The sequence below is a fragment of the Oncorhynchus masou genome, chromosome 19 (assembly GCF_036934945.1).
Source record: "Oncorhynchus masou masou isolate Uvic2021 chromosome 19, UVic_Omas_1.1, whole genome shotgun sequence".
Lineage (NCBI taxonomy): Eukaryota > Metazoa > Chordata > Actinopteri > Salmoniformes > Salmonidae > Oncorhynchus > Oncorhynchus masou.
In genome coordinates this window covers 19,814,936-19,838,180 of record NC_088230.1, presented here as the reverse complement: position 1 = coordinate 19,838,180, position 23,245 = coordinate 19,814,936, and the positions used below count along the sequence as shown (strand labels likewise).

The window sequence follows — 23,245 nt, the reverse complement described above, 5'->3', positions numbered from 1 at the left end:
AATATATATATATTTCCTTCTAAAATGAAATAAATAAATAAAAATCTTCATAAATCTACACACAATACCCGATAATGACAAATGTTTGCAAATAAAATAAGATCAGAAATACCTTACTTACAGTATGTACGTATGTATGTACGTATGCATTTACATGTGTGTGTATATATATACACTGCTCAAAAAAATAAAGGGAACACTAAAATAACACATCCTTGATCTGAATGAATGAAATATTCTTATTAAATACTTTTTTCTTTACATAGTTGAATGTGCTGACAACAAAATCACACAAAAATTATCAAATTTATCAACCCGTGGAGGTCTGGATTTGGAGTCACACTCACAATTAAAGTGGAAAACCACACTACGGGCTGATCCAACTTTGATGTAATGTCCTTAAAACAAGTCAAAATGAGGCTCAGTAGTGTGTGTGGCCTCCACGTGCCTGTATGGCCTCCCTACAATGCCTGGGCATGCTCCTGATGAGGTGGCGGATGGTCTCCTGAGGGATCTCCTCCCAGACCTGGACTAAAGCATCCGCCAACTCCTGGACAGTCTGTGGTGCAACGTGGCGTTGGTGGATGGAGGGAGACATGATGTCCCAGATGTGCTCAATTGGATTCAGTTCTGGGGAACGGGCGGGCCAGTCCATAGCATCAATGCCTTCCTCTTGGAGGAACTGCTGACACACTCCAGCCACAGTCTAGCATTAGGAGGAACCCAGGGCCAACCGCACCAGCATATGGTCTCACAAGGGGTCTGAGGATCTCATCTCGGTACCGAATTGCAGTCAGGCTACCTCTGGCGAGCACATGGAGGGCCGTGCGGCCCCCCAAAGAAATGCCACCCCACACCATGACTTACCCACCACCAAACCGGTCATGCTGGAGGATGTTGCAAGCAGCAGAACGTTCTCCACAGCGTCTCCAGACTCTGTCACGACTGTCATGTGCTCAGTGTGAACCTGCTTTCATCTGTGAAGAGCACAGGGCGCCAGTGGTGAATTTGCCAATCTTGGTGTTCTTTGGCAAATGCCAAATGTCCTGCACGGTGTTGGGCTGTAAGCACAACCCCCACCTGTGGATGTCGGGCCCTCATACCACCCTCATGGAGTCTGTTTCTGACCGTTTGAGCAGACACATGCACATTTGTGGCCTGCTGGAGGTCATTTTGCAGGCCTCTGGCAGTGCTCCTCCTGCTCCTCCTTGCACAAAGGCAGAGGTAGCGGTCCTGCTGCTGGGTTATTGCCCTCCTACGGCCTCCTCCACATCTCCTGATGTACTGGCCTGTCTCCTGGTAGCGCCTCCATGTTCTGGACACTACGCTGACAGACACAGCAAACCTTCTTGCCACAGCTCGCATTGATGTCCCATCCTGGATGAGCTGCACTACCTGAGCCACTTGTGTGGGTTGTAGACTCCGTCTCATGCTACCACTTGAGTAAAAGCACCCCCAGCATTCAAAAGTGACCAAAACATCAGCCAGGAAGCATAGGAACTGAGAAGTAGTCTGTGGTCACCACCTGCAGAACCACTCCTTTATTGGGGGTGTCTTGCTAATTGCCTATAATTTCCACCTGTTGCCTATTCCATTTGCACAACAGCATGTGAAATTTATTGTGGACATTTTGATTTGACTTGGAGTTATATTGTGTTGTTTAAGTGTTCCCTTTATTTTTTTGAGCAGTGTATATATATATATATACCAGTGACCAGTATTACCAGTGAATACTTTGGACTCACCTACTCATTCAAGGGTTTTTCTTTATTTGTAATATTTTCCACATTGTAGAATTTTAATGAAAACATCAAAACTATCAAGTAAAATCAAATTTATTTTATATAGCCCTTCATACATCAGCTGATATCTCAAAGTGCTGTACAGAAACCCAGCCTAAAACCCCAAACGGCAAGCAATGCAGGTGTAGAAACACGGTGGCTAGGAAAAACTCCCTAGAAAGGCCAAAACCTAGGAAGAAACCTAGAGAGGAACCAGGCTATGTGGGGTGGCCAGTCCTTTTCTGGCTGTGCCGGGTGGAGATTATAACAGAACATGGCCAAGATGTTCAAATGTTCATAAATGACCAGCATGGTCCAATAATAATAAGGCAGAACAGTTGAAACTGGAACAGCAGCACGGCCAGGTGGACTGGGGACAGCAAGGAGTCATCATGTCAGGTAGTCCTGAGGCATGGTCCTAGGGCTCAGGTCCTCTGAGAGAGAGAAAGAGAGAAAGAGAGAATTAGAGAGAGCACACTTAAATTCACACAGAACACCGAATAGGACAGGAGAAGTACTCCAGATATAACAAACTGACCCTAGCCCCCGACACATAAACTACTGCAGAATAAATACTGGAGGCTGAGACAGGAGGGGTCAGGAGACACTGTGGCCCCATCCGAGGACACCCCCGGACAGGGCCAAACAGGAAGGATATAACCCCACCCACTTTGCCAAAGCACAGCCCCCACACCACTGAGGAATATCTTCAACCACCAACTTACCATCCTGAGACAAGGCCGAGTATAGCCCACAAAGATCTCCGCCACGGCACAACCCAAGGGGGGGGGGGTCAAACTATGAAATAATACATATGGAATCATGTAGTAACCAAATATTAAACAAAGTAGCCACCCTTTGCATTGATGACAGCTTTGCACACTCAGTGACATTCTCTCAACCAGCTTTACCTGGAATGCTTTTCCAACAGCCTTGAAGGAGATCCCACATATGCTGAGGAGTGGTTAGCTGATTTTCCTTCCCTCTGCAGTCCAACTCATCCCAAACCATCTCAATTGGGTTGAGGTCAGGTGATTGTGGAGGCCAGGTCATCTGATGCAGCACTCCAAAGGACAGATTTCCACCGGTCTAATTTTCCTTGTTCATGTCTCTTGGTCCAAACCAAGTCTCTTCTTCTTATTGGTGTCCTTTAGTAGTGGTTTCTTTGCAGCAATTCGACCATGAAGGCCTGATTCCCACAGTCTCCTCTAAACAGTTGATGTTGAGATGTGTCTGTTACTTGAACTCTGTGAAGCATTTATTTGGACTGCAATTTCTGAGGCTGGTAACTCTAATGAAAGTATCCTCTGCAGCAGATGTAACTCTAGGTCTTCCTTTCCTGTGGCGGTCCTCATGAGAGCCAGTTTCATCATAGCGCTTGATGGTTTTTGTGACTGCACTTGAAGAACCTTAAAACGTTCTTGAAATGTTTCATATTGACTGATCTTCATGTCTTAAAGTAATGATAGACTGTCATTTCTCTTTGCTTATTTGAACTGTTCTTGCCATAATATGGACTTGGTATTTTACCAAATTGGGCTGTCTTCTGTATACCCCCTCTACCTTGTCACAACACAACTGGTTGGCTCATATGCATTAAGAAGGAAAGAAATTCCACAAATTAACTTTTAAGAAGGCACACATGTTAATTGAAATGCATTCCAGGTGACTACCTCGTGAATCAGGTTGAGAGAATGCCAAGAGTTGCTGTCATCAAGGCCAAGGGTATCTACTTTGTATAATCTCAAACATATAATATATTTGTTTGGGTTACTATAGGATTCCATATGTGTTATTTCATCATTTTCATGTCTTCACTATTATTCTACAATGTAGAAAATATTTTAAAATTAAGAAAAAACCCTTGAATGAGTAGGTAAACTTTTGACCGTTACTGTTTATATGTACAACATTTTTTATGGGGGATTGGAAATGATGCAGACAATTACATTGATAGAATCGACAATCTGTCTGCACTATTAAAGCTGATATACCCCCTAAGTATAAAAAGCAAATAATATAAACATTTGCCCCTGTGCGAACTGTCTACGGGAGACATTTGTTTCCACCTCTGTATTTGTTAGATTTATAGCCAACTGATGGCTATAAATGTTTTTTTTTCTACATGCAATATCTATTTTTTTCACAAAATTGTTCAAAAGAAAACTAATTATCATGGTGCGTTCAGAAAAAATTGAAAGGCTTCAGCTTTACTATATCAAGTTGAAATGATATTGTGTTGTGTGTGTAGAATTGGTCCATTTAGATTTTCCCCATGGGATGGTTGGATGTGCCACAGTAATCTAAAGGAAAACCGTGCAAACATCCCTGTTAACAATAATAGAGCATAGTCAAGGAAATTGCAGCAACAGAAAGCCACAAGTCATGCAGCGAGAAGCTCAGTTATTTTCCTCTGAGTGGTGAGAACAGCTTTGTGGGAGAAGATTAGAAAGGGTTGAGGCTGTAATCATGTTCAATCCAGCGGTCCTGTGGGCTTCTTTATGCTGGCAGAACGACGCTCCGCAGGGAGCACAGAGAGGACACTGATCCCCAGAGCAACGCTTGACCTGACCGCAAGGTGACCAGAGAAGAGAAGAGGTATGATGATTGGCTGACAGCCACTATCCTTTTGATCCATAAATGCGGGACAGCCTAGGGCGTTCGGCCAATGAATGTTCCTTCATTGTAAGTGATACATAATGTACTGTACATACCACACACACTTCTTAGTCTGTGCCTATACGGAACATTTCAGAGGCAGATCTAGACTCAAGGGGTTGATGGAAGATCACTCAAAAAAACAAGGGACTATTGTAAGAAAACCACACTGTGACAAGGATGTTGTTTAGATTTGAATGTACTAGCTATAAAATCATCTCACAAACAAAATAAATAGTCATTTGATCATCTTTCAAACAATACTGGTGCTCAAACAAACATGCATAGCTAGTTATCAGATACTATGTCAATACAGACTAGCTTTGTACCCTGTAGAGATAGTAATACTGTATGGAATGGGTTTTTCTTCAGCAGTCTGGTAGCCTTGCAGGTTTGCTTGAATACCAGCCCTAGTCTGGAATCCATGTCTTGGTAGCAATGCAATTTTAATTGTAACACTGGTATTCAAACTTTTTTCAGCAGGGACTACCCTGCTGGCAACCCCGACTTTGAATACCACTGCTATGACATGTAAACTCTACTTTAATACCTTTTGGATATATGAGGCGTTAAATGACCCACCTGTCCTAGATCACACAGATGATTCCCTGTCTAGTTTGATACATACTGTAACTCACTTTTAAGACCCGTGAACTGAATTGCTTTCCATTTGTAGCATGTCTTTCACATTCTAACTCCATGACAGCAATAGAATGTCGAGGCCAAAACAGTGTAACATGCAGAAACAACATTGACAGAGATACAAGACATTTTTACATTTAACATCTTAAATACTGCTCATTTATGCATTACTGTAACTATATAACTTCATTTGATTTGAAAATGACGTATGTACTGTATGTTGTAAAGTAAAAAATATTTATGTACAGCATTAAAACATTTGAGAATGAGTCACAATCACAAAAAGACTGCAGAAGTTACAACATTTCATAAATATGTTTCAGAAGTGCCCCACCACTGTACAATGTTCTTTTGCGTCATATTGTAAAAGAGACCAATCAGATGACATGAAAATAGGGTGATGAAACTAGTGTCCATTCTCTTCTTTCAGGTTTCTCGCGTTAAGTGTTTGTTGGATCCTTTTATTTGACATTTCAGCCTTATATCTCTTCTTCAACTTTGTCGCAAATGTCCTCTTGACCAAATAATGTTGACCTCTATAAAAACAAAGAAATCATGACAGCGTTAACTCTTTTCCTCTCAATATTTGATATGGGATAGCAATGATATTAACACATTTAAAGTGTGATTCAAGAACACTTACTCTTTGAGTGTACGCAAGGCAGAGCAGAAGTAAAGACACTCAAAGTCATTTCTCTTCAGGCAGAAGCATCGTCCCACCTCTCTCCTCAGTCGAACAGGGAAGGAGCCCACTCCATATGGCACTACCTGACTGGAGAAAGAGTTAAGGGAATGATGAGATCACTATGTACATGCACTGATAAACACAACAGCTTTGAATTTTATGTATGTCTTTTTCAACTTACAAAGGGAACTCAGTGTTTTATTTCAACACAGCACAGAATGTCAGGAATTCATTTTTCAAGTGCTCTTAACGCTCTAGAGTCCAAGCCCTGTCTAAACCGGGGGGGTTTAGTAAACCAATTATTGGATGACACATTGAATTTGGCATTACTGTTATTAGCCAATAGAAATGCATTGAATTACAGATTCACAACTTGGAACAACAGATAGTCCCGCCAAAAATCTAAACGAAGTTTGTTCTGAAGTGTCTGTCCTAAATCTGAGAGATATAAGATCAGGAAACAATTTTTGTTTTATTTACATGTATTTATCCCTTTATTTTAGGTACTAAACTATCTCCATATATACAGTTGAAGTCGGAAGATTATGTACACTTAGATTGGAGTCATTAAAACACGTTTTTTAACCACTCCACAAATTTCTTGTTAACAAACTACAGTTTTGGCAGGTCGGTTAGGACATCTACTTTGTGCATGACACAAGTAATTTTTACAACAATTATTTACTGACAGATTATTTCACTTATAATTCACTGTATCATAATTCCAGTGGATCAGAAGTTTACATACACTAATTTGACTGTGCCTTTAAACAGCTTGGAAAATTCCAGAAAATTATGTCATCGCTTTAGAAGCTACTGATAGGCTAATTGACATAATTTGAGTCAATTGGAGGTGTACTTGTGGAGGTATTTCAAGGCCTACATTCAAACCCAGTGCCTCTTTGCTTGACATCATGGGGAAAAAAAATCAACCGAGACCTCAGAAAACAAATTGTAGACCTCCACAAGTTTGGTTCATCTGTACAAACAATAGTATGCAAGTATAAACTCCATGGGACCACGCAGCCGTCATACCGCTCAGGAAGGAGACATGTTCTGTCTCCGAGAGATGAACATACTTTGGTGTGAAAAGTGATCAATCCCAGAACAACAACAAAGGACCTTGTGAAGATGATGGAGGAAACCAGTGCAAAGCATCTATATCCACAGTAAAACGAGTCCTATATCGACATAACCTGAAAGGCCGCTCAGCAAGGAAGAAGCCACTGCTCCAAAACCGCCATTAAAAAGCCAGACTACGGTTTGCAACTGTACATGGGGACAAAGATTGTACTTTTTGGAGAAATGTCCTCTGGTCTGATGAAACAAAAATAGAACTGTTTGGCCATAATGACCATCGTTATGTGTGGATGAAAAAGGGGGAAGGATTGCAAGCCGAAGAACACCATCCCAACCGTGAAGTATGGGCGTGGCAGCATCATGTTGTGGAGGTGCTTTGCTGCAGGATGGACTGGTGCCCTTCTCAAAATAGATGGCATCAATGAGGGAGGAAAATTATGTGGATATATTGAAGCAACATCTCAAGTTAAAGCTTGGTCTCAAATGGGTCTTCCAAATGGACAATGACCCCAAGCATACTTCCAAAGTTGTGGAAAAAATGCCTTAAGGACAACAAAGTCAAGGTATTGGAGTAGCCATCACAAAGCCCTGACCTCAATCCTATAGAAAATGTGTGGGCAGAACTGAAAAAGTGTGTGCGAGCAAAGAGGCCTATAAACCTGACTCTGTTACATCAACTCTGTCAGGAGGAATGGACCACAATTCACCCAACTTATTGTGGGAAGCTTGAGGAAGGCTACCCAAAACGTTTGACCCAAGTTAAACAATTTAAAGGCAATGCTACCAAATACTTCTGACCCACTGGGAATGTGAAGAAAGAAATGAAAGCTGAAATAAGTAATTCTCTCTTCTATTATTCTGACATTTCACATTCTTAAAATAAAGTGGTGATCCTAACTGACATAAAACAGGGATTTTTTTACTTGGATTAAATGTCAGGAATTGTGAAAAACTGAGGTTAAATGTATTTGGCTAAGGTGTATGTAAACTTTGGACTTCAACTGTACTTCCATTCACTTTTTAACTAGTACCAGGACCTTATAGCCCAAACCATTTGGATGCTACAGACAGAAGCCATCATGTTCTTGAGAGTATTCAAATTTCAATATAGTGGTCATAAAACAGACAGATTTTGGTAGGATTTATTTTTGTATGTTAATTAGATTTCCGCGGGGACACAGAAATTGTGGGCTAAGGGGCTCTTAATTGCTCAATATCCTATATTATATCTCTATTGGCACCCACAAAATGCTTTTATAGAACCAATGAGGCAGATCACGTAAATAAAGCTGCATGGCCCTGTAAAGCTGGGCAAACACTGGTGTCTAGTGAGTCTCGAGGGTATAATGTATTAAACCTGTCTTACAGGACACAGAGAGGACACCAGTCCTCCATAACACATTTATATATCCTAAAGCTGCTGCTTCATTGCTCTGGATATTAACCTGATCCTGAAGCCAACCAGAGCCAGTCTGCCTGCCTGCCATGATGTCCCACCTTACAGCCTGGGACATGTTAACAAGACCACACAGTGAACTGATTCCAGATGCCATGCACGACTCAAAGCAACCCCATCAAACAGGGTCACCTCCTCCCTGTGTTCTCCACACACCGTCACACACATGCACACACACACGCACACACACACACGCGCACACACATGCACCCATCTGTCTGCCTGCCTGTCTGTCTGACTGTCTGTCTACCTGTCTGTCTGAGCAGCCAAACATCTGCATTCCATAAGGTGTTTTTGGCAGCTGTTGAAAGGTGACCCTTTCATTTCCCCCCTTCGTCTCTTTCTCTCTGTTGTAGTTTAACCTCAGTATTTTTGGAGGGTGAAAGCCTGTCTCTTCTCTTTATAAACTGTGAACTGTCTTAGTTTCTTGAGTTGAAAGTAGATAGCTTGAGTCAACAGAATTGAGTAGATGCCATGCGAGAGTCTCAGAAAATGATGTGCTCAGTTTGGAAATGAATGATCATTTGTGAAAATTCATGTGAAATGTAATATCAGTTCCTAACTACTGATTTCCATTCTTATGTTTAAGTGTGTTTGGTAGGAGGAAATGTGGTATTACCGATGATATGATAAGGATCACATAATTGCATACTACTACTGTGATTCCATGTTTAAACATAGCACAGTATCTACACTGTATGGGTCTTTAGTAGCTGGTTTTAGGCTAACCATTGGAAAGGATATTGGAAAACGTATAGAAACCTGGGACTTTCAGAACACATGAGGAAACAAGGAATTCAGAAGAGAGGGCAGATGCTCTCACCGCTCCTCTAACTAATTGGATGTGGGATATTTGGATCAGGAAGGACTGTGTGTTCAGATCCAACTTATTGTGGGTTGACTGTAATGTTGAAGTTCACTGGTATTCACCTTTACTCGTACATTTACATTTACATTTACATTTACATGTTAAACAAGAAGCTTCAGCAGGAAAGTGTTGAGAGAGAAAGTCTGAGTTGATGATAGACAGTAACTGTCTCTTATTTTAAATTAAAACCTTGACACTGTGGTTTTGAGTTTTACGAAGAACCACAAATCATCCAGCTCATTACACTCTGATGTGATAATAAATCACACACAAAAAAACCTGTGGCTTCTCAGAACACTGTCACAACATTTTTTAAATGTAACCTTTATTTAACTAGGCAAGTCAGTTTAGAACAAATTCTTATTTACAATGACGGCTTACCGGGGAACAGTGGCTTAACTGCCTTGTTCAGGGGCAGAACTACAGATTTTTACATTGTCAGCTTAGGGATTCGATCCAGCAACCTTTCGGTACTGGCCCAACACTCTAACTACTAGGCTACCTGCATCCCATTTCATGGCTTAATTTGCAATTATAAACTGGGTGGTTTGATCCCTGAATGTTGATTGGCTGACAGCCGTGGTATACAGTCTGATATACCATGGCTGTCAGCCAATCAGCATTCAGGGCTCAAACCACCCAGTTTATAATTGCAAAACATTTATTTTTACTGCTCTAATTATGTTGGCAACCAAGTTTATAATAGCAATAAGGCACCTCGGGGGTTTGTGATTATGGTCAATATACCACAGCTAAAGGCTGTATCCAGCCACTCCTCGTTACGTCGTGCTTAACTACAGCCTTTAGCCCTCACCGAGCCTTATTTCTAAAATATACTCTACAATATATGCAAATATGATACAGCGTGAGAAATTATAATTCAAATGTTATGTATCTCCACCTTTGCAATGTGTCCAACTTAACAAAGTACAGACAAACCTCTCTGTTTTCACAACACAGATATCTCTGTCGTAGATATCTTTCTACCCTACGTTTTGTTTATGAGAGGGTGAGTTGTGCTGTGAGATGTTGTTCTTGATGAACTCACCTAGGAGTGTTGACCCAGACGATGCCAATGTGGCAGAAGTACACACATTCTTTATCATTCAGGTTCTCACAGGAACAACGCTTCTCCCGCCGTAGGGGTCTGTAGATGAGCTGCATCACGGGGCCCTCCTCTGGACCAGGCCCAGGGACAGTGGAGTCTGAGTATGCTAGGAGAGAAGGAACAACCCCATGAATAAAGCATTATATAAAAAATAATACTATAAGCTGATGAAATTTTTGCAAGGACAGACGGTACAGAACTGGGAGATTGCAGTCACTCCATTTTCATTTGTTTCTGAAGTATGCACTGTAGATCATTTGGCACTGCTAATGCTGTTCTAATCTCTACACATCAGCCCCATCTTACTGTACGCTTCTCAAAAGGGCCAACAGTCTAAAGAACAATCCACTTATTGTCCTCCAGCCCATCTCACTGTCTATAGCCCATCTCACTGTTTATAGCCCATCTCGCTGTCTATAGCCCATCTCGCTGTCTATAGCCCATCTCACTGTCTATAGCCCATCTCACTGTCTATAGCCCATCTCACTGTCTATAGCCCATCTCGCTGTCTATAGCCCATCTCGCTGTCTATAGCCCATCTCGCTGTCTATAGCCCATCTTGCTGTCTATAGCCCATCTCACTGTCTATATCCCATCTCACTGTCTATAGCCCATCTCGCTGTCTATAGCCTCGCTGTCTATAGCCCATCTCGCTGTCTATAGCCCATCTCACTGTCTATAGCCCATCTCGCTGTTTATAGCCCATCTCACTGCCACTGGGCTGCACTTGCAACAGAAATTTTATTTGTATTTGTATTTTTTCTTATTTTTCTTTATGGGTTGCGCACTGCAGAAAACACCGGAAGGCTAATTATCACCGTGAATTATTGTAATGTTTGTTTGTGTGTGAATTTATGGGTTGCCAACTTGTGATTTGATACCAAAAAATTACACATTCATGAATTAATTCATTCGATAGCTTTCATCCAGCCCTCCGAAAGTTACTATTATTATCACTTAGCCCACAGTTATTATCACTGGTTATTAATTTGATGGCAGTCAGACACAGTAGTACTCTCTGATAGCCCAGGTGAAGTCTAGATTATGTTGCCACTCTATGTGCGCTCTAATAGATACAGGGGATTTTTTTTTCTGATACTGCGACTGTCTACCCTGATAGTGGTACTGTCTACACTGATAGAGCTACTGTCTACCCTGATAGAGCTACTCTATCAGGGGCGGCAGGGTAGCCTAGTGGTTAGAGTGTTGGACTAGTAACTGAAAGGTTGCAAGTTCAAATCCTTGAGCTGACAAGGTACAAATCTATCGTTCTGCCCCTGAACAGGCAGTTAACCCACTGTCATTGAAAATAAGAATTTGTTCTTAACTGACTTGCCTAGTTAAATAAAGGTTACATTTAAAAAATGTTGTGACAGTGTTCTGAGAAGCCACAGCTACTGTCTACCCTGATAGTGTTACTGTCTACCCTGATAGAGCTACTGTCTACCCTGATAGTGTTACTGTCTACCCTGATAGAGCTACTGTCTACCCTGATAGTGGCACTTCTACCCTGAAAGTAGCACTTTCTACCCTTATATTCGTACTGTCTACCCTCATGGTGCACTGTCTCCCCGGATAGTTTCACTGTCTACCCTGATAGTGGCACAGACTACCCTGATAGTGAAACTGTCTACCTAGTGACACTGTCTAGCTATTATTTTTCCACATCTAACCCTAATATATTTCTCACAGCTTTGCATTTTCTTATGTCAATTGTATCAAACTGTTACACCCTGTAAAGGACCATAGCTCAATAAATGTGTTATAAAACTAAAGTGGTGGAGAATCCCAAATGCCATGTGGATTTGGGTTCACCCCAATGAGTCAGTGGCGAACCACATTGTACCCTGCACAAGTTCCTCTAGTGCATACAGGAGTCTGCTGGTGCAAGCCACGAGCGCAGCTTCCAATAGCTGGGCCTGCCTCTGGCTTTTTATCACTTGAATGAAAACAGATTTCCCTTGTACACCCAAACGGTGCTCTCAGCTCTTCATAAACAAGTCTCATTGAAAATCCCCTAATAGAGAGTCTGATCCTACAGGTGTTCAGGGATTTACGTAAATTAGATTTGATTGGCGTAAATAGCTGATCAGGAAACATTGTTTTTTTTATAGTGGATTTGTTACTTTAGACTCCTCGGCGTCGAACAGACGCCCGGCCCATGGATTGTATTGTATTGGCACTTAGCATGGAAATGTTACGCTTACAATCCTTGCGTGCCTCCTGAGATGCCATGTGATTGCCAAGCAAAATTTAATTTAGCGACCTGTTTGGAGAAGTGAGCGTTCACTGCTTTAGAGGTTCAGGAGTTGATTGCCAAATACGTCCATGAGATTACTATTTAATCCATTCCATTTAGTCCAAAAACCATCTCTGGCAGAATTTTGAGGCAATATTGTCAGAGCCCCTGGCCCTGTGCTTTTACAAGATTAGTTCTGGATATAACAGAATAACCTACCACAGATTCTATCCCTGGTAATCCTGTATAAACATGGTCTTCTTTTTGGGTGGCACAAGCAACAGTGGTGCTGTGTATAACAGGGTTTATGGATTCCAGTGATTGCTGAACTAACCAATGTTAATCTATTATTATCATGTATAAGAAACAATAAACCAAAGAGTGTACTTTAACAGCGCCTAGTCAAACATGACGCAGGAAATCGTTTTTACAAGTATCTGTCTAATAATAAGGATCCATGTTAACCAATGCTCCTGGATTCCCCGACTCATCTAATAAAATGAGAGGACTTTCCCCCCTTCATAAAGTCTTGACTTTGACATATTATCTACAAGCTGTCTATCCATGTGACTTGGATCGACATTTATGGTGAATGTCTTTCCTGGTTCAGATCACGGGGGTGCTGTGGAATGTTAGTCCACCACCATGGTGGGTGGGTATAGCAGCACACATGGACAGCAGCACATAATGTAGAAATATTCAGACCAAAAGAGCAGTATATTATTTTGAATATGCTTAAAGGCGTTGTTCAAATTCCTCAAAAGTGCTGCATGATATAACAAAAACCCAACTGTGAACACCTGTTGCATTCTATCGTCTGATCTAGAGATCTGACCTGCTGTATCTCAAGGTACAGCATCTGTAGAGAGGACTTGTCTCTAGATAGTTACCTTTTTACTTTTGTTTGTGTCCTAACATAAGACTCTCAGCTTTCTCCTTCTTCGATCACATTTACATTACATTTAAGTCATTTAGCAGATCACGGAGTCTGTAGGTGCATTGGGACTTTTCCCTCTGATGAATATATGGTATTTAGGTGTTCCTGATAGTTGAAGTGCCCGGTTGGGTATTTAATCAGAACACTGTGGTTTAGATTAGCTCGCACATAAATCCTATGGTCAATCAGTCTCGAGCATAGATAAGAACTTTGGGTGGTCAGTATCTGCACATTTCTCCTATCCATTTCCCTTTACCTGTACATGATATCATCCTAAGGTGTACAGTACAGGTATGTTTTATCGTTTGAGTTCAGATGGATTTTTTCCCTTTGTTTTGAAACGTGTACTACATAACACTGTCCTCATTCGACAGAAGCCCAAAAAGGATATCAGTTCACAACATTGCATCAGCAGCTAAGATCATATCAGAGGTTAGTCATGCTTATGCAATTTCGTACAGAATATTGTAACTCTTGTGGGCAACAGTTGTCAAAATAATTTAAAACAGGCTGTACAGTTCCCAGTAGACAAAATAAATCCAATTGAACCAGCTTTTGAACAACAGATAAAAGCAGACAGTAAAATCAGACAGGCATCTGCTCACAGGCATGGCCAACATGAGGGCTCACTTACCTACTACATGTTGTCTCTATTAAACCACAGCTTAGGTGCAACAATTACACCCCACATGATAGTAAAAAACACTTTATTCCAATGGAAACAAAAAGCGCTCAATAATAATGTAAACATCTGTAATATCAGGAGAAAGTCTTTACCTTCATGCTCCAGTATCAAAACCAAAGTAGTGGTCAGGAAGTAAAAAGTGGTGAGATCCATTATTCTGTTCCAATGATTACAAACAGTTCCAAATTCAAAAAAAGATAGTGACAATTTCTCCTTGAGACACACAACAGGCAGATAGATCCAGAAGCAGGGATCAGTAAGAAGTGGAGCTCAGAGAAGCTCTGGAGTCAGTTCCAGGCTCTGGTCTGGTCTTAAGCAGCAGTACCTCAGACACCTCAAGCACCACCACACCCTCCCTCCTCCTTCTCAGACTCTGTCTCTGTCACTACTGATGCCTCTTCTCTCCCAGGGCTACCCCCACAGAGTCGCACACATGTACAACAGCCTTACATATCTGTGTGTGTGTGTGTGTGTGTGTGTGTGTGTGTGTGTGTGTGTGTGTGTGTGTGTGTGTGTGTGTGTGTGTGTGTGTGTGTGAGAGTGAGTGTGTGAGTGTGAGTGTGAGTGTGAGTGTGTGAGTGTGAGTGTGAGTGTGAGTGTGAGTGTGAGTGTGAGTGTGAGTGTGTGTGTGTGTGTGTGTGTGTGTGTGTGTGTGTGTTGTACATCTGCCATGTGCTACAGGCCTGCCAGTTACGGATAACATAGAGCAGGAAAGAGCTACCTTGTGAGAAGAGAGTTCTGGTCCTGTAAATTGTTCTCCCACTGATCAAAAGGTGTGCTGAAGATGTTGTCACAGTCCAAGCCAGGTGGGACTAGATTAGAGCCCTGCTATGAGTTCAGAACTAGAGAACTAGGGAAGCAGATGTTTTAGTGGGAAGGTAACTGGGGAATCATGGGTTGTCAGACTCCCAGCAGGCAGTGGATTTGGAGGCTTGGCATAGAAAGGTCTAAAGAACAAAGTCCATAGAGCTAGGGGGGGAAAGTATTTGGGAGGAAACCCCTCAACTTCATACAGGGAAGCTGTCTAGCACCATGTCTTTTAGCCAAACCAAGGGAAGCCCTTTGTGGTAAACCAACATTTTAATTAAAACAAAGAGTCAATTGAAACATCTCAGTTGACACATCTGTGTTCCAGACATGTTGATAATTGCTCTAAGCCGGGGTATTGGGTAAAGTTTTGCTGCCTTCAAAATAGTTGACAGTACTCACATATTCCACACTTTAAACTGTGCTTTTTGGTTGTTAGATTGTTTATTTATTTTGTACATGGCATTTTGATCCTATCAAAGCCTAATATCATTGTTGGGGTTGTGTGTGATCTATAGAAACTGTGAAGATGACCCTGGTGAGTAACCTAATCCTTAGAGACCCTCTGCGTGAACGTTTCCTTGAGCACTCTTCAATGGGGCCTGTAACATGATCACAGTAGGTGTATACTGATGTATTCTGAGTCACACCACAGGGGCTATTTCTTCCCACCCTCACTCCCATTTAGCAGAGTTTTAGACTTCTCATTAGTTGAGATTAGGCTTAGCTTTACATTCAGGAGAGATAATTAAAGGCTTGGCGAAACACAAAACAACATCTTTGCTCAGTGTGCCCCTGGTTACAGCAATTAGATACTTTAGGTGAAATGAGGTGGGAGTGGATGAAAGGGGGGAGGGAGCAAAAACACATCCGAGACTTTTCAGCCCAACTTTTCTTCCCCAAAGGCTGCGGAAGGGATTTAATGAACAGTATTTCATCGACTGTCAGTACATGTGGCCACTCACTCACTTAGGCTCCCAGGGTTAGCTCTGCAGGGATATCTCAACAGTGCATGCAGAATGTAAAAAATACATTTACCCTAAAACTTAAGTAAAGGGCTTAGATTACTGTTATGTTTTGATCAAAGGAGAGGCAGACAGAAACATTTCATTTATTTTTAAGGTATGGGTAAGGGACAGTTTTATGTTGTGACTCATAGGTGTGATCCCTTGGTGTTGTGACATCTACAGTATCTACTGGCACAGGGGACTTCACCATCATTTCTCATCATTTCAGGAATTGTTTTATACAAGACAGATTTTTGGGAAGATGTTTTTGTCTATCTCTCCTTCTTTGTTGAATGTTTTCGATCAAATCTATAAAATCCCAAATGCCGTCTAGTAAAATGTCCAATAGAACGTTAACTTCAAGTGGAGGATGTGTTGGATGTGTTGGGTTTAAACTCACTAAGTCAAGAAAAAACTGGATCATCTCTTGAAGATTTTGTGGATGATCAACTCCTTGCAATTAGAGTTTCTTGATGACTCCCTCCATTTCACTCAGATCATGACAACCACCTGTGATAAATTATTATTGGGTGATTTAGTAAATGGCAGCTTTGGGCTTAGGAGGACATTCTCAAATTTCCAGAGGAACAATTACTCCATTGACCTCCAACCACAATTAGACTGTCTGCACATTCAATCACTCCAGGGCAGTCACAATCAGTCAGTCATACAACCACAGGGTCATTCCACCAATTATGTGTCTTTTGAGTAGTGTAACTTCGTGGGGAAAAAAATATTTTTATTGCACCTAATTGTAACATTCTGTCATAAAGAGCACATGTTCAACATGTTTTCATATCTCAAGAGGTTAAAAAAATGTATCCTATAATAAGTACCTAGTAAGTGCCAAATAAAGTACCAGGGTTGACAACTTCATCTTAAATCAGCCATAAATCCCCTTGTGACAGCAGGACTGAAAGCTTCTTGTTGTGTTCAACATGGAGTGGTAATTGAATGCAATTTTAAATTGTTAAAACATTTCTAGCCTGTCTATCTATGGGTGACAGGGTTGATGTTTTACGCTCGACTAGCTCAGTTTTCCACCACAAAACACAAGAAAATGGAGAAAAGGAGTAGAACCAGTTCACCTGCTTTTACACTATTATTTGTCTCAGGGCTGTCAACGTTTGAAGAAATGTTGGAGTGAGATTTGGTATTTGAATTTCATTGCTGCCTGGTACAACCCTTAAATGAAACATTTGACTTTTTAAAGCTAATTTCCTGAAATTCTACATATTTTGACATGGCTTAGGCCAATGACCAGGGTGGAATATATAACAAATAAAAGCCCATATTCAGGATGCTTTGAACATGAAATGAACACTCAAAATTGTAATATTAGTGGTTTATGGCAGTAGGTAACCAAATCAAAGATTGCAGTGTCCTTGTCCAGAGACTGTTTTCAAGGTAAGGACACAAACAAAATATGATGTTTATGAGTCATGAGTGCCCCTACCATCTCTGCCTAGCATGTGCACAATACTAAAATGTAAAAAAAAATATATTTTGATTCGTGGAGCATTTAATATCCAATGCTTATTTGTGTGACTTATTCAAGTGTCCATGAATGTCTGCAAAAATACATAGTCTCATACAATTAATTTTTTAAAGACACAAGTAGCCATATCTGATTTAACACACGTGATTGTACTGGCAAAAATTGGAATAATAAAATAAGTGTGGGGAATAACAGTAGTGTTCTTGCTGACAAGCACAGGAATTACCCAATAGTTTAGTCCATTGTTAAGAATGAGAATTGTTCCACTGATCAGACTAAATAAAGTAAGTAAATAATCAAATCTGCTGAAGACAAGATTACATATCTGCCCCTACACCCTAACCAACTTATTGGTCTATTTATTTACTCCCTATAGAATCAAACTTACACTTTTAGGTTCACAATCTGTCTGACAAAATTATTTTCATAGTTACAAATCAGGTCACCCTATCAAACCTGCTAAACATACCGTACAGTAGGTCTGTCTGCTGCCTTTTTGTTTTCACAGCCTAGACGCCAATCACCAAATGAGGAGGCTAATTCAAGTGTGGATTAAATGGACTTTAGTACATGCTGACAAAAGGCTGCATTCTGCAATAAGGACTGGAGTAACATCAACCTCATTTTGTTGACAACATTGTACGTAAAACAACACTAACGTGCTACTCTTTTTAGAGTTTTATAAACTCAGCAAAGAACGATCTTTCTCCATAGAGCCCCACAGTGGAGGTGTCATAATACCCATAAAGCCTTGCGGTCAAACAGGAAAATGGTTCCAATCGTTTTTCCACCATTCATTTTTTCCATAGGGGATTTTAGAAACACTTCAAATAAGGGCTTTTGTGTAGGCTTACCCTGGCATGATATTTTGATAACTGTGTACATTTCTATGAAATGCTAATTAGCTACTAATGTGGCTGACATAAAGAACTACAAATGCCATGATGATCTGGACGAGACTGCCAAATCCAGGTAAAGGTAAGGATCTCTGTATTAACTACAGTTGAAGTTGGAAGTTTACATACACCTTAGCCAAATACATTTAAACACAGTTTTTCACAATTCCTGACATTTAATCCTAGTAAAAATTCCCTGTTTTAGGATCACCACTTTATTTTAAGAATGTGAAATGTCAGAATAATAGTAGAGAGAATTATTTATTTCAGCTTTTATTTCTTTCATCACATTCCCCATGGGTCAGAAGTTTACATGCACTCATTTATTATTTAGTAGCATAGCCTTTAAATTGTTTAACTTGTGTCAAACGTTTTGGGTAGCCTTCCACAAGCTTCTCACAATAAGTTGGGTGAATTTTGGCCCATTCCTCCTGACAGAGCTGGTGTAACTGAGTCAGGTTTGTAGGCCTCCTTGCTCGTACATGCTTTTTCAGTTCTGCCCTCAAATTATCAGAGCTTTGTAATGACCACTACAATACCTTGACTTTGTTGTCCTTAAGGCATTTTAAAACAACTTTGGAAGTATGCTTGGGGTTATTGTCCATTTGGAGGACCCATTTGCAACCAAGCTTTAACTTCCTGACTAATGTCTTGAGATGTTGCTTCAATATATCCACATATTTTCCTACCTCATGATGCCATCTATTTTGTGAAGTGCACCAGACCCTCCTGCAGCAATGCACCCCCACAACATGATGCTGCCACCCCCATGCTTCACAGTTGGGATGGTGTTCTTTGGCTTGCAAGCCTCCCCCTTTTTCCTCCAAACATAACGATGGTCATTATGGCCAAACAGTTCTATTTTTGTTTTATCAGACCAGAGTACATTTCACAAAAAGGCACAGTCAACTTAGTGTATGTAAACTTTTGACCCACTGGAATTGTGATCCAGTGAATTATAAGTGAAATAATCTGTCTGTAAACAATTGTTGTAAAAATTACTTGTGTCATGCACAAAGTAGATGTCCTAACCGATTTTCTAAAACTATAGTTTGTTAACAAGAAATTTGTGGAGTGGTTGAAAAACTAGTTTTAATGACTCCAAACTAAGTGTATTTCAACTTCAGACTTCAACTGTGTTTAATGTTAGCTATGTGTAGTAATGAATAAATTACATGCATTTCTTTAAATTGACAATTTGATGAACTGTTGTGCAAGTTTTAAATTGACACAATACCTGTTAGCAAAGGTATCAGCTAGAGATGACGTACAGGAGCTTGCAGGGATTTGTAGTCTTGCATGATGTCTACTTTGATGCTAATTAGCATTTTCGAATCTGAAAGTAAATATAGCAGAATATATTGATAAAAGTCACCTTGTCTGAGAGAGATTTACATGGTTATCAAAACGTCACGCCAGGATTAGCCTACACAGAACACAGCTCTTATTTTAAGTGTTTCTAATAACGCCTATGGGAAAATTAATGGTGGAGAAACGATGGGAAACAATTCCCTGTTTGACCGTTAGGTTTTATGGGTATTATGACACCTCTGCTGTGGGGCTCAATTCAGCTCCACTCTAATCTTGAGGGGCATTTCTTTAAAACATACATCCAATCCCGTTGATTGCCACTGTTCCCAGTGCTGTGGCAAGACAGGACAATGATAGAGTTTCAGTTCATGATCATAAATTGCATGCGCAGATGCTCCAATTTCAAAATGATTAGGAGCACAGTATAAAAGGTAACACACTCACTATACAATGGATTGATTAGAAAAATAAAAGCAGTACTTTTCAATGCGTGAGATATGAGGTGTGCCGTGAGAGCGTGAGAAGATGGTCAAATGCATGTGTCTCATGGCCAATATGTGAGAGTTTGCTGTTCTGTTTGACTACTACTGTATATGTTCTGTGTTTCTTTTGAAAAAAATATTTAAAAAGGAATAGTTTCACCATCTTAAAACAAGAGTCTAGTTCACATAACAAGGTTGACCTTAAATGAGGGACAGTATTTTTTTAGATAAATAATCATCTTCAGAAATGACGTTTTGTCAAAGCAACAAAATAACTAGGGCTTTACAATGATTGTGAAAACTTCGATAAACGTTACCTTAAGTGGGTCTTTAATCATATATTGATGGGCACTTCATTTACTACAGTATAACAGGTTTTTAAAATTCAGTATTTGTGCAACATATTTACTTAAAATGTCAAAGGGAGGCAAAAGGCACTCATTTCATGGAAAGACCCCACACCAAATTTGGAAGATGTCCATTGACATCCTATCCTATCAGGGCTGCACAATGTGCATTATGAACCATCACCCTACCTTCATCTCCACACCCCGGTTCAAACCTAATCCTAGCCATAACTCTAAGCCTGATCACACCCTGATCTGTTTCACCTGTCCTTGTAATTGTTTCCACCCCCCTCCAGGTGTCACCCATCTTCACAATTATCCCCTGTGTATTTATACCTGTGTTCTCTGTTTATACCTTTGCCAGTTCGTCTTGTTTGTCAAGTCAACCAGCGTTTTTCTCAGATGCTGCTTTTTCCACAGTCGCTCTTTTTCTCACCCCCCTGGTTTTGACCCTTGCTTGTCCTGTCTCTGAACGACGGAGGTAGAGGGAATTGGATTTTACTTGTACGCTCAGGGATCCCGCCTAGCCTCCTAGTCATCCCGGAAAGTCTCGTTGCCGAGAGAACCCGAGGCTTCCCAACCTGCCATGAGGGCTGCAAAGACGGCCGAGTCACCACTTCCAGAGCCTATGCCACTAGGCAGAGCTGGGCTGTCGCCAGTTGAACGGCAATACAGGTTCGACACGAAGAGTTGTCTGTATTGTGGGTCTCTTGGTCATTTCGTGTCCTTTAAAAGAACCAGGCTCTGGTGGGCCATATGGAGAATGTTCCTGATTCCCTTGCTCGCACCCCTTTTCATGCCATTCGACTGTAGGGAGACCAGTCCAAATCTCTTCGGGTTCTCAATGACTCTGGGGCTGACCAAAGCTTTTTGGACGCTACCCTGTTGTCTGAACTGAACCTCCCCACTCATCCCCTCTCCATTCCCATGGACGTTAGAGTGCTGGACGGGTGCTCTACAGGCGGAGTCACCCACAACACCACTTCCATCAACCTACGCGTGTCAGGGAACCACAGCGAGGCTATCCAGTTCCTGCTCATCAAGTTCCCTCAGATTCCCGTGGTATTGGTATTCTCCTGGCTCCAGCGACACAATCCCCTCATTAACTGGTCTACTGGTGCCATCATGGGCTGGAGCCCGTTCTGCCACGTCCATTGCCTGAAATCAGCACAACCTGCCCCGGGACGTCTTCCTGGAGGCTCGGAAGGTGCCTCTGACCTCTCCGCTGGTCCCGCGGAGTACCAGGACCTTTGGGAGGTGTTCAGCAAGGCCCGGGCCACTTCGCTCCCGCCGCTCCGACCTAATAACTGCGGGATTGACCTTCTCTCTAGCACAACTCCGCCCCGGGGACGACTGTACTCTCTGCCGGGACCAGAGACCAAGGAGATGGAGACATACATTGGGTAATCCCTTGCTGCAGGATTCATCCTTTCTTCTTCTCCCGCCAGTGCTGCGTTCTTCTTTGTGGAGAAGAAAGACAAGACCCTGTGCCCGTGCATCGACTACAGGGGTCTCAACAACATAACGGTGAAGAACCGCTACCCACTACCACTCATCTCCTCTACTTTTGAGTCGCTCCAGGGGGGCACCTTGTTTTCCAAGCTGGAACTATGGAACACCGGCCTCCTGGTGCGGATACGGGAAGGGGACGAGTGGAAGACCGCCTTCAACGCGTTCACTACGAATATATTATCATGCCATTTGGCCTACAACACCCCTGCTGTGTTCCAGGCTCTGGCCAATGATGTTCTCCGCGACATGTTGAACCGGTTCGTCTTTGACTACCTAGATGACATCCTCATCTTCTCCCGTTCCACCCAAGAACATGTACTCCACGTCCGACAGGTTCTCCAACGCCTCCTGGAGAACCAGCTGTTTGTAAAAGCAGAGACGTGCGAGTTCCATCATTCCACCATCCCTTTTCTGGGTTTCATCATCGCCGCAGAAAGTGTGGAAATGGATCTCGGGAAGGTAAAAGCGGTGGTGGATTGGCCCCAGCCTACTTCCAGTGTGGAGCTGCAATGCTTCCTGGGGTTAGCCAACTTCTATCGTCGCTTTATCCGGGGTTACAGCACGTCACAGTCCTGGAAAGCGTTCTGTGCCCTCATTGGGTACAGCCTGGTCAAAGGACCAGTCGGAGCCAACCAGGATCTTGAGACTACGGGCCTATCTCCGTTTGTGTTCCCTGGGGTATCAGCCCCCGCTCTTCCCTGAGCAGGAGGAAGAGGTCGGCATACCCTCTGCCCAGATGTTTGTCCGACGCAGTCGTAGTACCTGGAGGAGAGCCCGGTCGGCCTTCCTCAAGACAACCTCCAGGTATCAACGACAAGCGGATCGCCATCGGACCCCGATACTGTCACATCCTGATCTGTTCCACATGTCGTTGTGATTTTCTCCACCCGTTCCAGGAGTCGCCCATCTTCCCCATTATCCCCTGTGTATTTATACCCATGTTCTCTGTTTGTCCGTTGCCAGTTTGTCTTCTTTGTCAAGTCAATCAGCGTTTTCATCAGCTCCTGCTTTTTCCCCGTCTCTCTTTTTCTTGACCCCCCTGGTTTTGACCCTTGCCTGCCCAACTACTCTGCCTGTCCTGACTCTGAGCCCACCTGCTGTCCTGTCCCTTTGCCCTACCTCTGGATTACCGATTTCTGCCAGACCTGACCCTGAGACCTGCCTGCTGTCCTGTACCTTTGCCCCTATACTGTGAATTATCGACCTCTGCCTGCCTTGATCTGTCGTTGCCTGTCCCTGTTGCTAT

General features: G+C 42.0%; 1 protein-coding gene across 1 annotated transcript; it reads right to left on the bottom strand.

The window, feature by feature from the left end:
- Positions 1–4,747: 4,747 nt before the first annotated feature.
- On the bottom strand, positions 4,748–14,511 carry si:ch211-202p1.5 (uncharacterized protein LOC103909337 homolog). Its single transcript, XM_064924625.1, has 4 exons — positions 14,232–14,511; positions 10,219–10,384; positions 5,725–5,853; positions 4,748–5,617 (listed from the first exon to the last, which is right to left on the bottom strand). Exons 1-4 carry the CDS (start codon positions 14,290–14,292, stop codon positions 5,488–5,490), a joined length of 486 nt encoding a protein of 161 aa, XP_064780697.1. The 5' UTR covers positions 14,293–14,511; the 3' UTR covers positions 4,748–5,487.
- Between the last annotated feature and the right edge of the window lie 8,734 nt (positions 14,512–23,245).

Bases quoted from the DNA above. Each gene is read 5' to 3' on its own strand.
- si:ch211-202p1.5 (XM_064924625.1), bottom strand. From the start codon at position 14,292: ATGGATCTCACCACTTTTTACTTCCTGACCACTACTTTGGTTTTGATA. The intron at 5,854-10,218 runs GTGAGTTCATCA...CTCTTTCTCCAG, and splicing joins GTCTGGGTCAACACTCCTAG to TCAGGTAGTGCCATATGGAG. The intron at 5,618-5,724 runs GTAAGTGTTCTT...TTGTTTTTATAG, and splicing joins GCCTTGCGTACACTCAAAGA to AGGTCAACATTATTTGGTCA.